Genomic DNA, 15,456 nt, shown 5'->3' with positions numbered 1-15,456 from the left:
CTGTGTTTATAATGTAAGTGCCGAAGAGGCTCAGGAGGCAGAGGCAGGTGGATCACGGTGAGTTTGAGGCCAGCCTGGTCTACAAAGTGAATCCAGAACAGCCAAGGCTACACAGAGAAACCCTGTCTCAAAAAACCAAAACCGCTATAAAGGGGAACACAGTGAGACACAGCAGTGACCCCAGCACTTGGGAGGTAGAGGCAGGAGAGCCAGCAATTTAAGCCCATACAGGAGTTTGAGAAGTCCTGTACTACCTGATATCCTGTCTCAGACAATTAAGAAGAGGTGCTTGATGATGAAATTTCCCTCTCTTTCTTGTTTTAACCATGATGGTGAGCAGGTTAGTCATTCTTAATCTGAAAATCCAAACTCCAAAATGCTAGAAAATCTAAACCTCTGAGTGCCAACGTGATGCCACAGATGGAAAATTGCATAGCCTAGAATGCAGCCTCATTCACAAAATTACTTTACCGTTATAAAATTCCCTCTGGGCTCTATAGATGAGGTATGTATGGACTATAAATGACATGTCTCTAGATTTAGAGCCTATATACAAGACATACCATTATGTAAAGGCAAATATTCCCAAATAAAAAAAGAAATTTATAGATTTAAAGCACTCCCAGACTCAAGCATTTCAGCTAAGAGTCTCTCAACTGGTGCTACAAATGAAGTAAATGCTCTTGGGTTACTTAACGTCTACTTTGAGTGCACCTCTTTTCCATATATAATGACCCTTCAGTCCTTCTCTAGAAAATTGATGGAAGTATTAAAAGAAGTAAAGAACGTCAACAGTAAATTCTATATATTTCTTTTATTTTTTTATTATTTGAGAATTTCGTGCATATGTATAATATACCTTGATTGAATCTACTCCCCAATTCTCTTTCCTTCAATTCTTACCCTGTCTTCTACCATTGTATCCGTCCCACATTCATGTGTTTTTGGTTTTGTTTTTAAGTTTACCAAGTCAACTTTGTGCTGCCTGTATGTGCATGGGTATAGGACCACCTACATGGCTGGCCTCTCAAGGACCATATTTCTAAACAAAACTGACTCTCTCCTCTCCTCAGCAGCCATCTGTTGCCAATAGCTCCTATGGGTAGGGTAAGTCATCAGGAGACATTGCCCCATCTGTGCTGGGATTTTGGCTAGCTTGATGTCACGCAAGCCTTATGCATGCAAGTCTATGTATTTCCTATTTGAGATTACTCATATACTTTTATTGATTGATAAACATTTACACATTAATTACTATATGTTACCTTCCTAATGCTGAGACCCTTAAGTACAATTTCTCATTTGTGGTGACCTCCAACCATAAAATTACTTCACTGCTACTATTATAAATAGTAATGTAAATATCTGATATGCAAATATCTCATGTAATGACCCACAGGTTGAGAATCACTGTGTTCGATTCTTTTTTAAGAACTAAATGACAGGCGGGTGATGGTGGCACACACCTTTAGTTCCAGCACTCGGGAGGCAGAGACAGGCAAATTTCTGAGTTTGAGGCCAGTCTTGCTTGTCTACAGAGTGAATTTCAGGACAGCCAGGGCTACACAGAGAAACCCTGTCTTGAAAAACCGAAAAGAGAGAGAGAGGGAGAGAGACACAGACACACACACACACACACACACAGAGAGAGAGAGAGAGAGAGAGAGAGAGAGAGAGAGAGCACGCTAAATGACATGTCACTCAAACCAATTCATATTAAGCAGAAATTTCCTTGTGTCTTTTATGTGAAGCACCTAAAGAGTTAATTTGCAGCCAGTGTTTAATACATATCTATCAGATGAATGAAATGTGTCATGCCTTTGTACTTCTACATGGAATGTTCTCAAGGTGCCTTCCTTTACTCCCAAAGAATGCCAGGGTAGCTGGCCCAGCCATAGAGAATGTGGTCAGAGCACGAGACTCAGAGTCAGCAAGCCTGGCTTCAATGTTGACTGTCTCTCTGAATACTGTGACTTTGGAACAAGCCTCAGTTCCTTCTGTCTCTCCCTTGCCATGCATGAGCAGGGAATATTTTATATTATGTGTATCTGTTAAGTGTTTATTTATTTATTTTTTTTTGAGACAGTTTCCTATAGACCCAGCTGGCCTCACCCTTGCTGTGGAGCTATGTCATGAGCGTGGCCTTGACCTCTTTGTCCTCTCGTCTCCGAAGCTGCTATTATGAGCATGGTCCTCTAAGCCCGGTTTCCCTAAGGGTTTTTAATATTAGGCTAGTAGTACTCCGCAACTCTGGCAGGAAATTGTATTTTATTGCAAATATTTATTGAGGAAGAAGAATAAGGAAGGAAAGGCAAGAAGAGTTCATGCCGGTGACTTAATTTTCCCCATATAATGTGAGTCTTTCTTTATCTGCTGGAAAATGCTACTCACATGTGAAATAATGGGCTTCCTTATGTGACTGTCCTTTCTGTAGGACTAGATTGCAATCGTTAGATTCTAGGATGGAGAGATACCAGATGTTTCTTTCCATTTTACAGGAGATGAAACAGAATTCTGGGAAAGTAAAGTGATATCAAAAATGAACCAGGGGTACCCTGGTATCACAGCATCTTGGGTTTCCAGGCAGAGCTCCAAAGACACCCTAAGATGGCTCATCTCTGCCTTTCTTTCCACATGGCCATGCCCTGCATCATCTCCAAGTCAGAATCTCAGAGCCATCAATGTCCTTCGTCTTTGTAATGCACTCAGAGAATCAGCAGCACTCGAGTGATGCCTTCTGCAAGCAAGGGCCTAGCTGCCAATGAACTCAACGTAGTGTGGTCACTGGAGAAACTCGAGAATGTGGACACATTCTTGCTCTGAGCCATGAATACATTGCACCAAGCTAGATGGAGCAGGCCGAGATCAGTGGTAGATCCCTTGCTTAGTGTGTATAAGACCCTGAGTTCTATCCCCAGCACAGCAAAGCACAACACAAAACAAACAAACAAACAAAGAATTTGGAAAAGACGTAGGCAGGAAGAGCAGTGCTCAGGTGTTTCGCGTTAAGTCTTGAGCAATCTGTAAGTTCCTGTGGTGAGCAAGAAGTGACAGCTCTGAAGTGGTCGGGGTAGATGACACACTTCAAAGGGGAATTTACTTAGGGAACTTTGTGTTTGGAAATTATCCCCACAAATAGAGGAGCTCTGCAGAGCAGAATCCATGTCCTCACGTTTTTCTGATAATTAAGGTCTTGAGACATAGTCCTGTAGACCTACTATGTCCTAGGTGCTGTGAGGGATCGACGAGAGAAGGCTGTTCACACACGGCTTCAAGGCAAGAGAAAGCCTTTATTAGGCCACCATCTACTACACTGGGTGCTCAGGACCCAAGCGCTAAGGAGAAACGAACAAACACACAAAATGAAAACCAAACAACAAAAACACGCCCTGGGGTTGACACACCTCAGTTAGCAAGAACAGTTAGCCAGAAACAGAACCACAGAAGCCAAAAAGCAAGGGCCTGGCCCAGAGTTGTGGACTTCGGTGGTCCTTTGTAGGTGTTGTTGCCGACATGATGGCTTCCAAGGTCTGATAGTACTTCCGTCATGGCATCAGTCGCTTTCTCAGATAGGCTTGGAGGAGACCAGAGAGGCTAGAGCCTATCTGAGAAAACAGGAGCTTCAGGTTCTGGGAGAGGTTATGCCTTAAAGGAATAGGATTACCTCATAACCGCCTGTAACTACAATTCCAGAAGACCTGCTGCCCTTTTCTGGATTCCACATTTGGGCACATTGCATATGTCCTCTTTCCATGTGCATAAATACTCACAAATGCACACACAAATAAATACAGAGTTTAATTGAAAGAAATCTGGTGCTTGAAACAGGGAGCCCATAGAAGAAGGGGAGGTCCACCACACACAAAGAGATAAAGGGTGGTTGACACCAAGGAGAAAGCTTAAAGCGAGCAGCAGTATGCATGCGCATGGGGCTTAGGTCTCTAATAACAAAGTAAAGGCCATGGCTGAGGTCGCGGGTGAGAGACAACAGCCAGAAAAGTCCTCAAATTCAAATCCTGCCACAGCAGTCTGCTTTGGGATGCTACACTATTGTAAGACACTTGAGGCCCAGCTGAAGGACATCCAGACTGAGTCTGAAAGGACTCGGCACAGGTAAGGAATTGTTAGTTTCACTGGCATGGCAGGTACGTTTTCCTTAGCTTTAAACTTTCCTGCCTCTTCAAGAGGATTGGGAATGAAGCTCTTTGGTCTACTTATATATTACTGAATTTGCTACTGGTGTCTCGAAATGGAGAGATTATGTGAAGTCCCAGGTTATTTTAATTTGATATGTGTGTGTGTGTGTGTGTGTGTGTGTGTGTGTGTGTGTGTGTCTTTGCACATGCTGGTCATAACTACAGAGCTACGTTCCTGGCCCTTGGTTATGCTTTGTTTTGTATCTATTTATTTGTATTTATGCATATGAGGTTTTATTTTGTTTTTATTCATTTTATTTACGAGTGCCTTGCCTGCATTGATATTGTGTACCATGTACATGCTTGGTGCCCTCAGAATCCATGAGATTGTTGGATCCCCTGGAACTGCCTTGTCTCCCCAAGTGCTGAGATGACGGATGCATTGCTACCATGCCTGGCTTTGATTTATTGCATTTTAAAGTGCCTTGTTCCCCTGGATCTGAATCCCACACTTTTCTCTCACATATAGTGTGACTCCTTATCCTTTGGACACGTCTCTATTCCATAGGTTCCTCAATGTCATGAAGATCATGGCCACAGAATGTTAAAGCCCCTCCCCCTAAACATCCCTGCTCTTTTTGAGAAACGTGCATGCATATAGCTTCTGAACCAAAGTCATATATTTGGAACTAGGCCTCTGCAGTCTGAACCTGCAACCCCGACATCTGCTAAATATAAGGAATCGTGATGTGACTGTTAAATATTTAAACAGCTAAGGGAAACAAAAAGTGATGGGAAGCAAAAACACCCTCCAGATCTGAGTCACAGGACACCGTTGTGGCAGGCCGTGTTGGCCTCAGCTCCAGTTATTTTTTATTTTGTTATTTTATTTTTAAATATTTATTCATTTATTATGTATACAATGCTCTGCCTGTACGTACACCTGCAGTCCAGAACAGAGCACCAGATCACATTATAGATGGTTGTGAGGCACCTTGTGCTTGCTGGGAATTGAACTCAGGACCTTTGGATGAGCAGCCAGTATGCTTAACCTCTGAGCCATCTCTCCAGCCCCCAGTTATTGTTTTATGTGAGCGTTTGCCTAGAGAAAAAGCCGTCTGTCTGAAAGTCTCAATTGCCAGCCGTTTAAACTGAAAAGAACAGAAACACAGTTGGAGAGCCTCATAGTTCCCTTTTACTCTAATCAGAAATTGTTCTTTGCAAGGACTTTGAGGCCACTGGCATATCTGTACGTAGACTGAACTACTGCTTTTTACTGGTTACTCTTTAGTTTTTAAGTTTTTCACTATTGTGTGGAAGACATGTAAAGTTGAGATGTATAACTGTGTACTTGGGAAGACAGGGCAGGACTGTGAATTCGAGACCAGCTGTGGTATGTAGCTTCCATCTTGTGCGTTTGTTGAAACATGGGCTCACTCTGTAGCCTAGATTGTCTTAGAACTCACTGTGTAGTGCAGGCTGCTTTGAACTTATGGCTATCCTCCAGCCTCAGCTTCCAGAGTGCTGAGGTTGTAGATGTGAGACATTATGCCTTATTGAGAACATACACACACACACACACACACACACACACACGCACGCACTCAACGCACGCACATATAAAATCTCAATATATAATATACAATCATGCGCATACATTTATAAAAAGCTTAGTTATATCAAAAGAGACATAAGACCTATTTAAATGCTAACCATTTTAAAATACATAGTTCAGTATTAAGTATATTGGCATTGGTTCCACCAACTAATCTCCAGAAGGCTTTCATCTTGTGAAATTGAAACGTTATACTCACTGAAGAGTTACTTCCTACTTCCCATTCCTCCAGACCCTAGCAAACATGGAGTTTTTGTTGCTTTGTGTTCTATTATTATTATTATTATTTATTTTTTGTTTTGTTTTTTGAGACAGGGTTTCTCTGTGTTAGCCTTGACTGTCCTGGACTCACTTTGTACACCAGGCTGGCCTCGAACTCACAGCGATCCTCCTGCCTCTGCCTCCCGAGTGCTGGGATTAAAGGTGTGCACCACCATTGCCTACTATTCTTGGAACCTCATGTAGATGAAATCGTAGAGAGCTTTTTCCTGTGAATGACATACTCTCAGCATAACACCCACAAAAATAAATCCACGATGGGTAAGATCTCATTAGATTTCTTATATTTGATTATTTATTTGCCCTTCAGGGGAGGCGTCTGGGTGGCTTTCAGCTTTTGAAAAGTGTGTGCATGCCTGAAAATGTGCACACAAACTTCTATTTCAGAGCACGTTAGATGGCTTAGTGGCCAGGCCACTGGCCGCCATGCCTGCTGCCTTGGGTTGGATTCCTCTTTGAGTAGCCAGCCTGGTGAGGGCTGTGACAAATCAGAGACTTGGTCTCAACAAAGGAGAAGGTAATGCCTGACATCCAAGGTAAGTCCACTGACTCCACGCCTGTTTCATGACACAGGCACACACACACACACACACACACACACACACACACACACACACACACACACAGATGAAATGATTAACTGGAGGAAAGTGAGCACTTGTTCCTGTGATTATCACCAGCAGCTGTGAAGACTCAGTTGTCCTGCCTATGGATACAAGCATGGCACAACTGAAAAATGCATATGCCTATTTCAAATATAACATACATATATACATATATACATATACATAGCTACATAGGAGCAATATGCTGAAAATGCAATAGGCAGTTCACAGTGGTTGTCATTGTTGCTATTATTTCTGTTAGTGTAAAATGCAATGCCGGGCGGTGGTGGTGCACACCTTTAATCCCAGCACTCAGGGAGACAGAGGCAGGCAGATCTCCGTGAGTTTGAAGACAGCCTATTCTACAAAGCAAGTCCAGGACAGCCAAGGGTACGCAGGGAAACCCTGTCTTAAAAAAAAAAAAAAAAAAAAAAAAAGTGTGGTAATTCTTCAGCCGTGCCTGCCCTCTTAAACCCTCAGGTCCCCAAATCATCATTTTCATACACTTTTTGGGGAGACTCTGATCTTTGGCGGTATCTCTGCATTTTCTTTCCCTGCCCCAGCCTCATGCGACTGTTCGCTACTAGACTGTTGCACTGTGCTGGAGATGCCTAAACTCTCAGAGAACCTAAACAGCAGCTGGCAGGGAACGTGGTGGCAGAAGTGCCAAAAAGACCTTTTCTCTTGCTCAGAGCTAGAAAATGTATTTACTGATACATCTCCTCTAACTTTTGATTATAACCCTTCTTTCCTTAGAGATGTGGGCATCGGGGAATGTTGGGGAACCCACGTGCTCACCACCACCGTGATAACAGGGCAATGGCACCTAGAGAGGCTGGAATCCTAGCCATGAGCCTGTGACTGTTTAAATGTGTGCTGAAAGGTACAGGTGTTGCGGGTGTGGTTGTTTTAAGGCCCTGGGGATGGAAAGACAGTCTTGAAATATTTGAGTGTGCTCAGCATAACCACGTGTAAGTTCTGGTAAGTTAAGGAGGCAGAGGGTTAGACCCTAGCTGCTCGCTTTGATGGTGAATACCAGGAGCCAAGGTCTGTGGGTGGCCTCTCAGAGCTGAAAGAATTGGATGGGCCCCAGATCCCTGGAAGGAACAAAGCCCCGCAGATGCCTCCATTGTAATGCAGGCTCAGCTGTGTGGACCTCTGACCTCTAGAAGTGTACAAAAGCAGATGTGTGCTTTTTCTGCTGCTAGATTCACAGCACCCACAGGAGTGACCTCTCCCTAATGATCTTGTTCTCTCTCTCTCTCTCTCTCTCTCTGAGTTTACATTTTAAAGCTCTTTCCTTCTTTCTTTTTTAGCCCTAAATCAAGCCTCCAAGTTATTCACTGGGTTAGGGTGGCTCACAGTAGAGGAGACCTCTGTTGCTCTTGGTTATCTGTCCTATTTGGCCCTTTGTAAACTTTACATTCAATGTCCCATTGAAGATGCCTCACGGTAGAATGTTACAGACCCATGGTGCCTCTGAATATCTCTCAACGAGTTTCTGTCTGTCCTCTAGCCACCTATCCCGTCACCCCATAATAAAGACTTGCTGGAGGCTACTATGTGACCAGATCTGAGGTAGGCTTGTGAGGTGAAAAAATCTGTGCCTATACATAGATCGTAGATGTTTGGTTTGTGTGTGTTTATATGTGTGTTTGTAGATGTTCATGTGCGTGTGCAAGTGTGGGTACAGGTGCAAATACATGCGTGTACACATAGGTGTAGAGACCAGGAGTCAAGGCTGGATGTCTTCCTCAATTTGTCTCCATATATTTTTAATTAATTAATTATACAGTGGTCTGTCTGCATGTACACCTGTACACCAGAAGAGGGCATCAGATCTCATTATAGATGGTTGTGGACCACCATGTTGTTGCTGGGAATTAAACTCAGGACGTCTGGAAGAGCAGCCAGTGCCCTTAACCTCTGAGGCATCTCTCCAGGCCCCTGTCTCCATATATTTTGAGACCGTCTCTTACTGAAACCGCTTCAGCTATATTGCCTGGCCAGAAAGGCCTGGCGATCCTGTTTCTGTGTCCTCGGTGCTTCAATTACAGACATGCACTGTCACATCATTTTTCTTTTTTTAATGTAGGTTCTAGGAATCAAACTCAGGTCTTTATATGTATGTGCTAAACCTTTTTATTAATTGAATCATCTTGGTCCCTGATGTTAGATTTTTATGGCCAGAGAAAAGTAAGCACTTATTCTTTTCTTCATATAAATGTTTCAAGGTTTATTACTTTCAAGGAACAAATTGAACCACAAGATCATCTTTAAGTAGCCAAGGGCGGGAGATGCTCCCTGCTTCTGTCTTGCATCCTACTTTGCATCCAGACCCAGCCACGAGTCATATGATAGATAAGCACAGACGAAAACCAGCACAGCCCAGAGCCTCTTTGCCTAGGAAAAATCCACTCCCGCTGGGTTCTCCAGCTGTGGCCCTGTCTGCCTTTGACGCAGGGAGCTAAGGATCTAAAGGAAACCTGTTGGAGGTTCCAATTAAGCCTTTGTGTACGAAGTGCTTGTGTGTGTGTGTGTGTGTGTGTGTGCGCGTGTGCGTGTGTGTGTGTGTGTGTGTGTGTGTGTGTGTGCGCGCGCTATCTTCAGATAGCAGGCAGCAATAAATCCATCAGCGCATGCCCTTTCAGAGCACAGAGTCTCCGCTGTCTTGCCAACAGCTGCCAGTTCCTCCCTGAGCTCCTCACACCAAGATGAATTGTGAGGTAAGGTTTTTTTTTTTCTCCTTTCTGAACAAGTTCAATTCTTCCTTAAAATTTCTGTTTCCTGTTAGAGGGTTTGACTGTTTACTGTTGATGGGTTGACAGATTTCTTGTTCTGTTTTTGTTGTTGTTTTGCTGTATGTTTAATCTCTCTCTTCCTCCTTTACTTTGTTTAACAGTTTTTAGTTTTTGTTGCTTTCTTTTAACCTTTTCTTTCTTATGTGTCTTAAGTCAGTTTGTAGCTTGAAATTTCTCATTATACAAATAAAGGAAGGGTTCTCGGCCACTGTGTGTGGTTCCTGGTTCAGAGTTATCTGGGAATTTGTTTTATGGGGGAGCCTGTTTCTTGAACTGCCGCATGGCAGATATTCTTGTAGCCCGGGCTTAAAAGACACAAGCTCAGTGCCTGGGGTACTTGTAACATTTGAGTCTGACATTTAATCCTAGATATAACCACTTAAAATTATTTACCGCTTGTATTATGAAACTGGTTCTTATAGAATTCTTTTAAAATGATAAACAAGTCAAAGTCAGTCTCTGATTATAAGTAACCAGCACTTGAATGTACATCTTTCTAGTCTTAAAAAAAAAACAACAACAAAAAAAACGCACATCTTTTTTACAGACATGCCAAGCTATGAATACAGTGTCATATCCGCATCGTGCATTTTACAACAGTAATCAATTTAAAAGTGGTACATGATTGGTATTGTTGGCACTGTAACAGAAGCCCTCATAAAAAGCAAATGAAATCCTCTCAGAAATTGTGATTCCCTGAGATTAGATAAGTGGCTGTGACATGAGGGTCACACAGGACACAGGCTTCTAAATAGGAAACTGCTGATGCGGAAATCACTTAGGAAACCCATCGTGAGATTTAGTATGTTATTTACACGGCAACACACCTTTCTGAACAGGGTCCTGAAGCTCAAATACAAAAACATGAGCACTTGTAACATTGAATATCCACAGAAGAAGGCAGAATGCAAATACACAAGTTTAGCTCTGTTTAACATCAGTTGTGTGACCCAGGACAAACCTCTCCCGTGTCTTTGATTTTTTTTTTTTTTAACTGTTTTGTTTATGGTTAATGCTTATCAGTGGTCAGTTAGCCTGGTGACACATATTTTTGCATTTTACATACAGTTTGCTATACTATAATTTTTGAGTGGTGATAAACTTAAGAGTTTTTTGTTTGCATTAAACTTGTTTTTATTTCTATTTATTTTATTTTTGAGACAAGGTCTTTCTGTGTAGCTGTGACCTGTATCTCTAGGTAGTCTAGGCTGGCCCCAAACTTATTAACCTCCTGGCCCCCACTCCTTAGAGCTGGGATTACAGGTGTGCACCACCATGCCTGACTCATTAAATGCCATTAAGAACCATATTTAAAAGTTAAAACTTTAAAAAAAATCACAAGAAAAGAGAGTAATGGCTCAGGTGATGCCTACACCGTTCAGATGAGAGTCTGATGTCTGACAGTTGAGAGACAAGGAGGCTGGTCATTTGTCCAGTCTGCTTAATGCAGCATGTGCGATTGCATATATAAATCTAGTAAGCAAAACTTCTCTGGAAAGTGTTGTGGGAAATGTGGAATTATTGAGATTATATAAGAAATGAACAAACGTGCTTGGAAAATTCAAACTTTTGCTACTTGCAAAACCTTCACACTTTTCATTCGAACAGTGAGCTTTCCTGGACCAGGCAGACTTCCCTTTCTTGTGTAAATGTGACAGAAGACCCACGTCTGTCAAGGGACCTTCCTAAGCACCTGGAGAAGGCCTCCTCTCTCCCACTCTCTACCCAGCCCAGCCTCCTGCAGCCCTCGCCATGTTCCAGGTTGTTCTAGACACGCCTCGGCGGTTGCTGAGGGAAGGGAGACAGTCCCGTCAGCTGGTGCTGATGGTGGTGTTTGTGGCCCTGCTCCTGGACAACACGCTTCTCACTGTGGTGGGTATGTTGGGGGCCTTTTGTGCAGAGGGTGTAGTCTGCTTTGGGTCACAGCAGGTAGCACACACCCTGGGACAAGACATGGTGGTTGTGGAGGGAACAGGGTAGCAGGGTCTGAAGACTGTCAGACTTAGGACTAATGGCCCCAGAGGTCCAAACAAAAGCAAGTTCAGAAGTGCCTGGCAGGAAAAGAAGCCCTAAGTCAGGATGTCACCTTTTCACCATTATGTCTTCCCATGGCTGCTGATGACTCTCAGGTCACCTGGGACAGTGAGTGATGTTTTCCTGTGATGCTTTCCCAACTTCTTCTTTACAAATATAGGGCATCGCAGTCCTTACCAAGCCTTGCCTTATTTGCAGTTTCACAGTCCTGCATTTTCTGGCTGATACTTAATTAATTTTACATGATATTACGAAAGTGTACAACTAAGTTCTAGCATGTTGTCCCTCCTGGGTGAAATCTATGCTTTAAGGAAGAGGCTTCTTATGACAAGTAGGTAATCCAATAAAGTCAATACTCATTCCTTGTGGTTCTATAGTTAGAGTTATAATCATAAAACTCCCGCAGACACTAACAGAGCACATATGGAATCTTTGCATCAAAGGAACATACACATGCACATTCCACTCAACTATAGAGATCTTGACATCAGTGCATCCTGGTAGGGTCTGTCTCTTTTACAAAAACAAAATTAGGCTCAAAGAGGTTAAATGACAGGTCCAGGATCTCCACTAGCCAATGCTGGGGCTGGAATCCAACCCCTGTGAACTTCCTCCTAGTCAGAGTGTCTTACACCACACTGCCCATGTCCTTAACCTTTCCAACCCTATGGCCATCCAACAGCTGACACAAAAGGGCAGAACCAGCTGTGTTCTATTTCACATCGAGTATGTGTGTTGGGTGACTCTATTTCCCCCATTTTGTATCCATCTGTGAAAAATCATTGTAGATTAGCATCAACTATTGATTCTCAGGTTACGCATGATGCTTTGCAAGTAGGTGAACTGACCAGTAAGTATGCCAAAAGCCCATGAAGACTACCATCATGATGGTTAGAATTTGGTCCTTTAGCTAAGGATGACTTGAGGAGGCGTGAACTTTAGTAGGCTTTCAATAACGCCACTTAGGTGTCTTCCTTCTGCATAAAACTGGACCTCGTAGCAATGCATTTGAACTTAGCAGTGGTAAATGTATCTTTGTCCTTGACTCTCCTCACACATCCTCGTTGATTTTCAGTGCCCATTGTGCCCAGCTTCCTGTATGCGACAGAGTTCAAAGACATCAACTCTTCTTTGCGTGAGGGCTCTTCCAGAAGCTCCCAGAAAGCTCTCACCTCTGCCACCTTCTCTACCATATTATCCTTTTTTGACAACACCTCCATGGCTGTAGAGGAGCACGCACCCTTCCATGTAGCGTGGACAAATGGCACCACTCCTCCTCCAGCCACTGAAGCTGGCCCAGTACCTACGAACGACTGTTTACAAGGGATAGAGTTCTTGGAAGAAGAAAACATCCGGGTTGGGATGCTCTTTGCCTCAAAGGCTTTGATGCAACTTCTGGTCAACCCATTTGTAGGACCTCTTACCAACAGGTAATCCAATGGCCACAGTGTCTGTCTTAGCCACTGACCCGTTGTTGTGAAGAATCACCAAGGCAACAATTGTAAAAGAAAACACTTAAATTTGGGGCTGGCTTCCAGTTTCAGAAGTTTAGTCCATTAGCATCATGGCAGGAAGCACGGCAGTATGAGCTGCATTCTGATCCATAAGCAGGGGGGTGGGGACAAGAGTTGCCCCTAGTGACATACTTGCTCCAATAAGGCCACTCTTCTTAATCTTTTTAACCCTTTCAAAATGCCACTTTCTGGTGACTAAGTGTTCAAATATACGAGCCTCTGGGGGCCATTCTTATTCAAACACCACAGAGTCCCATCAACAAAGCATAGACTCAGGCTTAGCACAGAGGCCTGGGTTTTATGTAGGTCAGTGGATCTCAACATTCCTAATGCTATAGCCCTTTCCTAGAGTTCCTCATGTTGTGGTGACATTGAATTATTTTCACTGCCACTTCATAACTGTAATTTTTGCTACGGTTATGATTCATAATGTTAATATCCAACACGCAGGATATCTGATATGTGACCCCTGTGAAGGGCTCTTTGACAGCCAAATGGTTCGTGACCCACAGATTGATAATTGCTGACATAGGTGGTTCGCAGAAAGAAAGAAGGATTGCTCTGGCCTCCAGGGCAGCCTGCACTTTGGGATAACAGGCTGTCTGTGTAATGTTACAGGCGTCACATTTTCTTAGTGATGTGAATGTTGAATGCGGAGAGCAGAAGCAGGGAGCCGCTGGCAGTTGGTGACCGTGGCTTGAGTGGAAGGCAGGAGAGAACAGGACAGTCTGAACATAGTCTGACTGAAGCTCTGGCTTCCCAGAAATTTCATGTAGGATGACACTGAGGTTGTGAGAGGTGCCTTTCCTAGAAAGGGAAATTCGGGCCTTGTCTGTGGGTAGATTTGCATGTTTGTTTATTTATGTGGATGCATTCACATATTAAACATATGCTCTCAAATTAACCCCATCTCTATTAAAAAATACCATCCAAGTATACAAATGCCTACCGCAACGCTATCTGTCTTTGTTCACTTCCATTTTAGGATTGGCTATCACATCCCCATGTTTGCTGGCTTTATGATCATGTTTCTCTCCACACTAAGTAAGTCATTGCTTCTCTTCATGAAGTAGCTTTGAGTCCATCATGCAAATGTAGTGTAAGAGAGCACGATTGAGTTACTGGGAGAAAAATGGGACATCTGAATAAGTCAACTGGGACATTGACTGAACTGTTTTCCAGTCATTGGACCAGAGGTAACCACCTCCTCCAATTAGAATCATTCTTATCTCCTACAGGAGAACAGGCGTTTAATTTACTTCAGTAAAAATCATGAGAGCTGTCTGAATGTACATGCTATAATATATATGCACTGTGTATGCACATTTACTTGTTCAGGTGTGTGTGTGTGTGTGTGTGTGTGTGTGTGTGTGTGTGTGTGTAACTAACCTCTTAAACATGTTTACTGCAAGCCTCCCATCTTTTAAAAGAGATAGTGTTATGTTGGTATGTTATGGTAGAGGGTGACTAACAACAGCAACAAAAAAGGATGTTGGCTCATAGTAGCTAGAAAAGTTCCAAAGGCCTAGTGTTTCCCAGCTAAGGGCATTAAAGGTAATATATACCTAGGAAAGTAGATGCAAATGCCATCCAGTGTCAGCTTAATGTTACTAATAAAGTAGAGGTGGAGTAGGAAAGGGAGCAAGCACAAGGGTGCATGTGTCCACTTTTGAGGGAGCAGTGCAGGGAAGGCTCCAGTGGACCCACCGTTGTCTCCTCCTGCCCCTGCTGATCTCCTGCTCCAAGTTACATAGCTTTCCTCTCTGTAGTTTTTCCCTTAGATTTCTACCTTCTTTCTGTATTCCTCATTTTTCAACTTTTCTTCCTTTCCAGAGTAAGAGCTGACCCAATGCAAAGTCCAACAAGAATTAGCTGCATTTAGGGATGGAAGGAAGGCTTTGAAGGGCAAGAGCTTGAGACGGCGCCCTCTTGCTGAGAGCTGGAAACACTCTTGCACAATTATAACTGAATGAAAGAAAGTGAGGCCACCAGGCTGGGCTGCTTAGTTCTAAACTCGGGGTCACAGAGAAGGCCCTCATCCAACTCTGTGGAACACTAGACAAAACCAAAGCCAGTTTATGAAAGCAAGAGGTTTATGGGGGGTAGAGGGCTGGTTGGATTGGGAGGGAAATTGGGAGAGGATGCTGGGTTGGGGAACCAGAGTGTACAAGTATGTAATTGCAAAAGAACAAAATTTATTAATATGAAAAGAAAAGTAGGAAGTTTACATTAGCAGGGTTCATGAGTCTTCAATAAGTTCAGGTGGGCTTAGAGAGCAACTTAAGGAACAAGGTCATCCAGTGTGGCTTAGAAATCCATTAACATTTTTCCTGAAACACATATAAAGAATAAAATATGTTCTAGGTATGTAGAGAAGAGTATGGTGGTTGCCTTGGGAACTATGACCATACCCTGCAAAATAAGCCCACAATGTATATCTCTGACTCAAAACTAGTTAGCATAAAATGCTTA

General features: G+C 43.1%; 1 protein-coding gene across 2 annotated transcripts in view; it reads left to right on the top strand.

Moving 5' to 3' along the window:
* The first annotated feature begins 11,188 nt into the window (after positions 1–11,188).
* The window catches only part of Slc18a1 (solute carrier family 18 member A1), a 30,818-nt gene continuing 26,550 nt past the window's right edge, over positions 11,189–15,456 (top strand). For both annotated transcript variants that reach the window (XM_051169876.1, XM_051169875.1), the window contains exons 1-3: positions 11,189–11,312; positions 12,546–12,900; positions 13,970–14,028. In XM_051169876.1, coding sequence (XP_051025833.1) covers positions 11,189–11,312; positions 12,546–12,900; positions 13,970–14,028 — 538 coding nt within the window. The remainder of the gene's footprint in view (positions 11,313–12,545; positions 12,901–13,969; positions 14,029–15,456) is intronic.

The sequence above is a fragment of the Acomys russatus genome, chromosome 27 (genome assembly GCF_903995435.1).
Source record: "Acomys russatus chromosome 27, mAcoRus1.1, whole genome shotgun sequence".
NCBI lineage: Eukaryota > Metazoa > Chordata > Mammalia > Rodentia > Muridae > Acomys > Acomys russatus.
The sequence above is the reverse complement of the archived record's forward strand: the minus strand, read 5'-3'. Positions and strand labels throughout refer to the sequence as shown.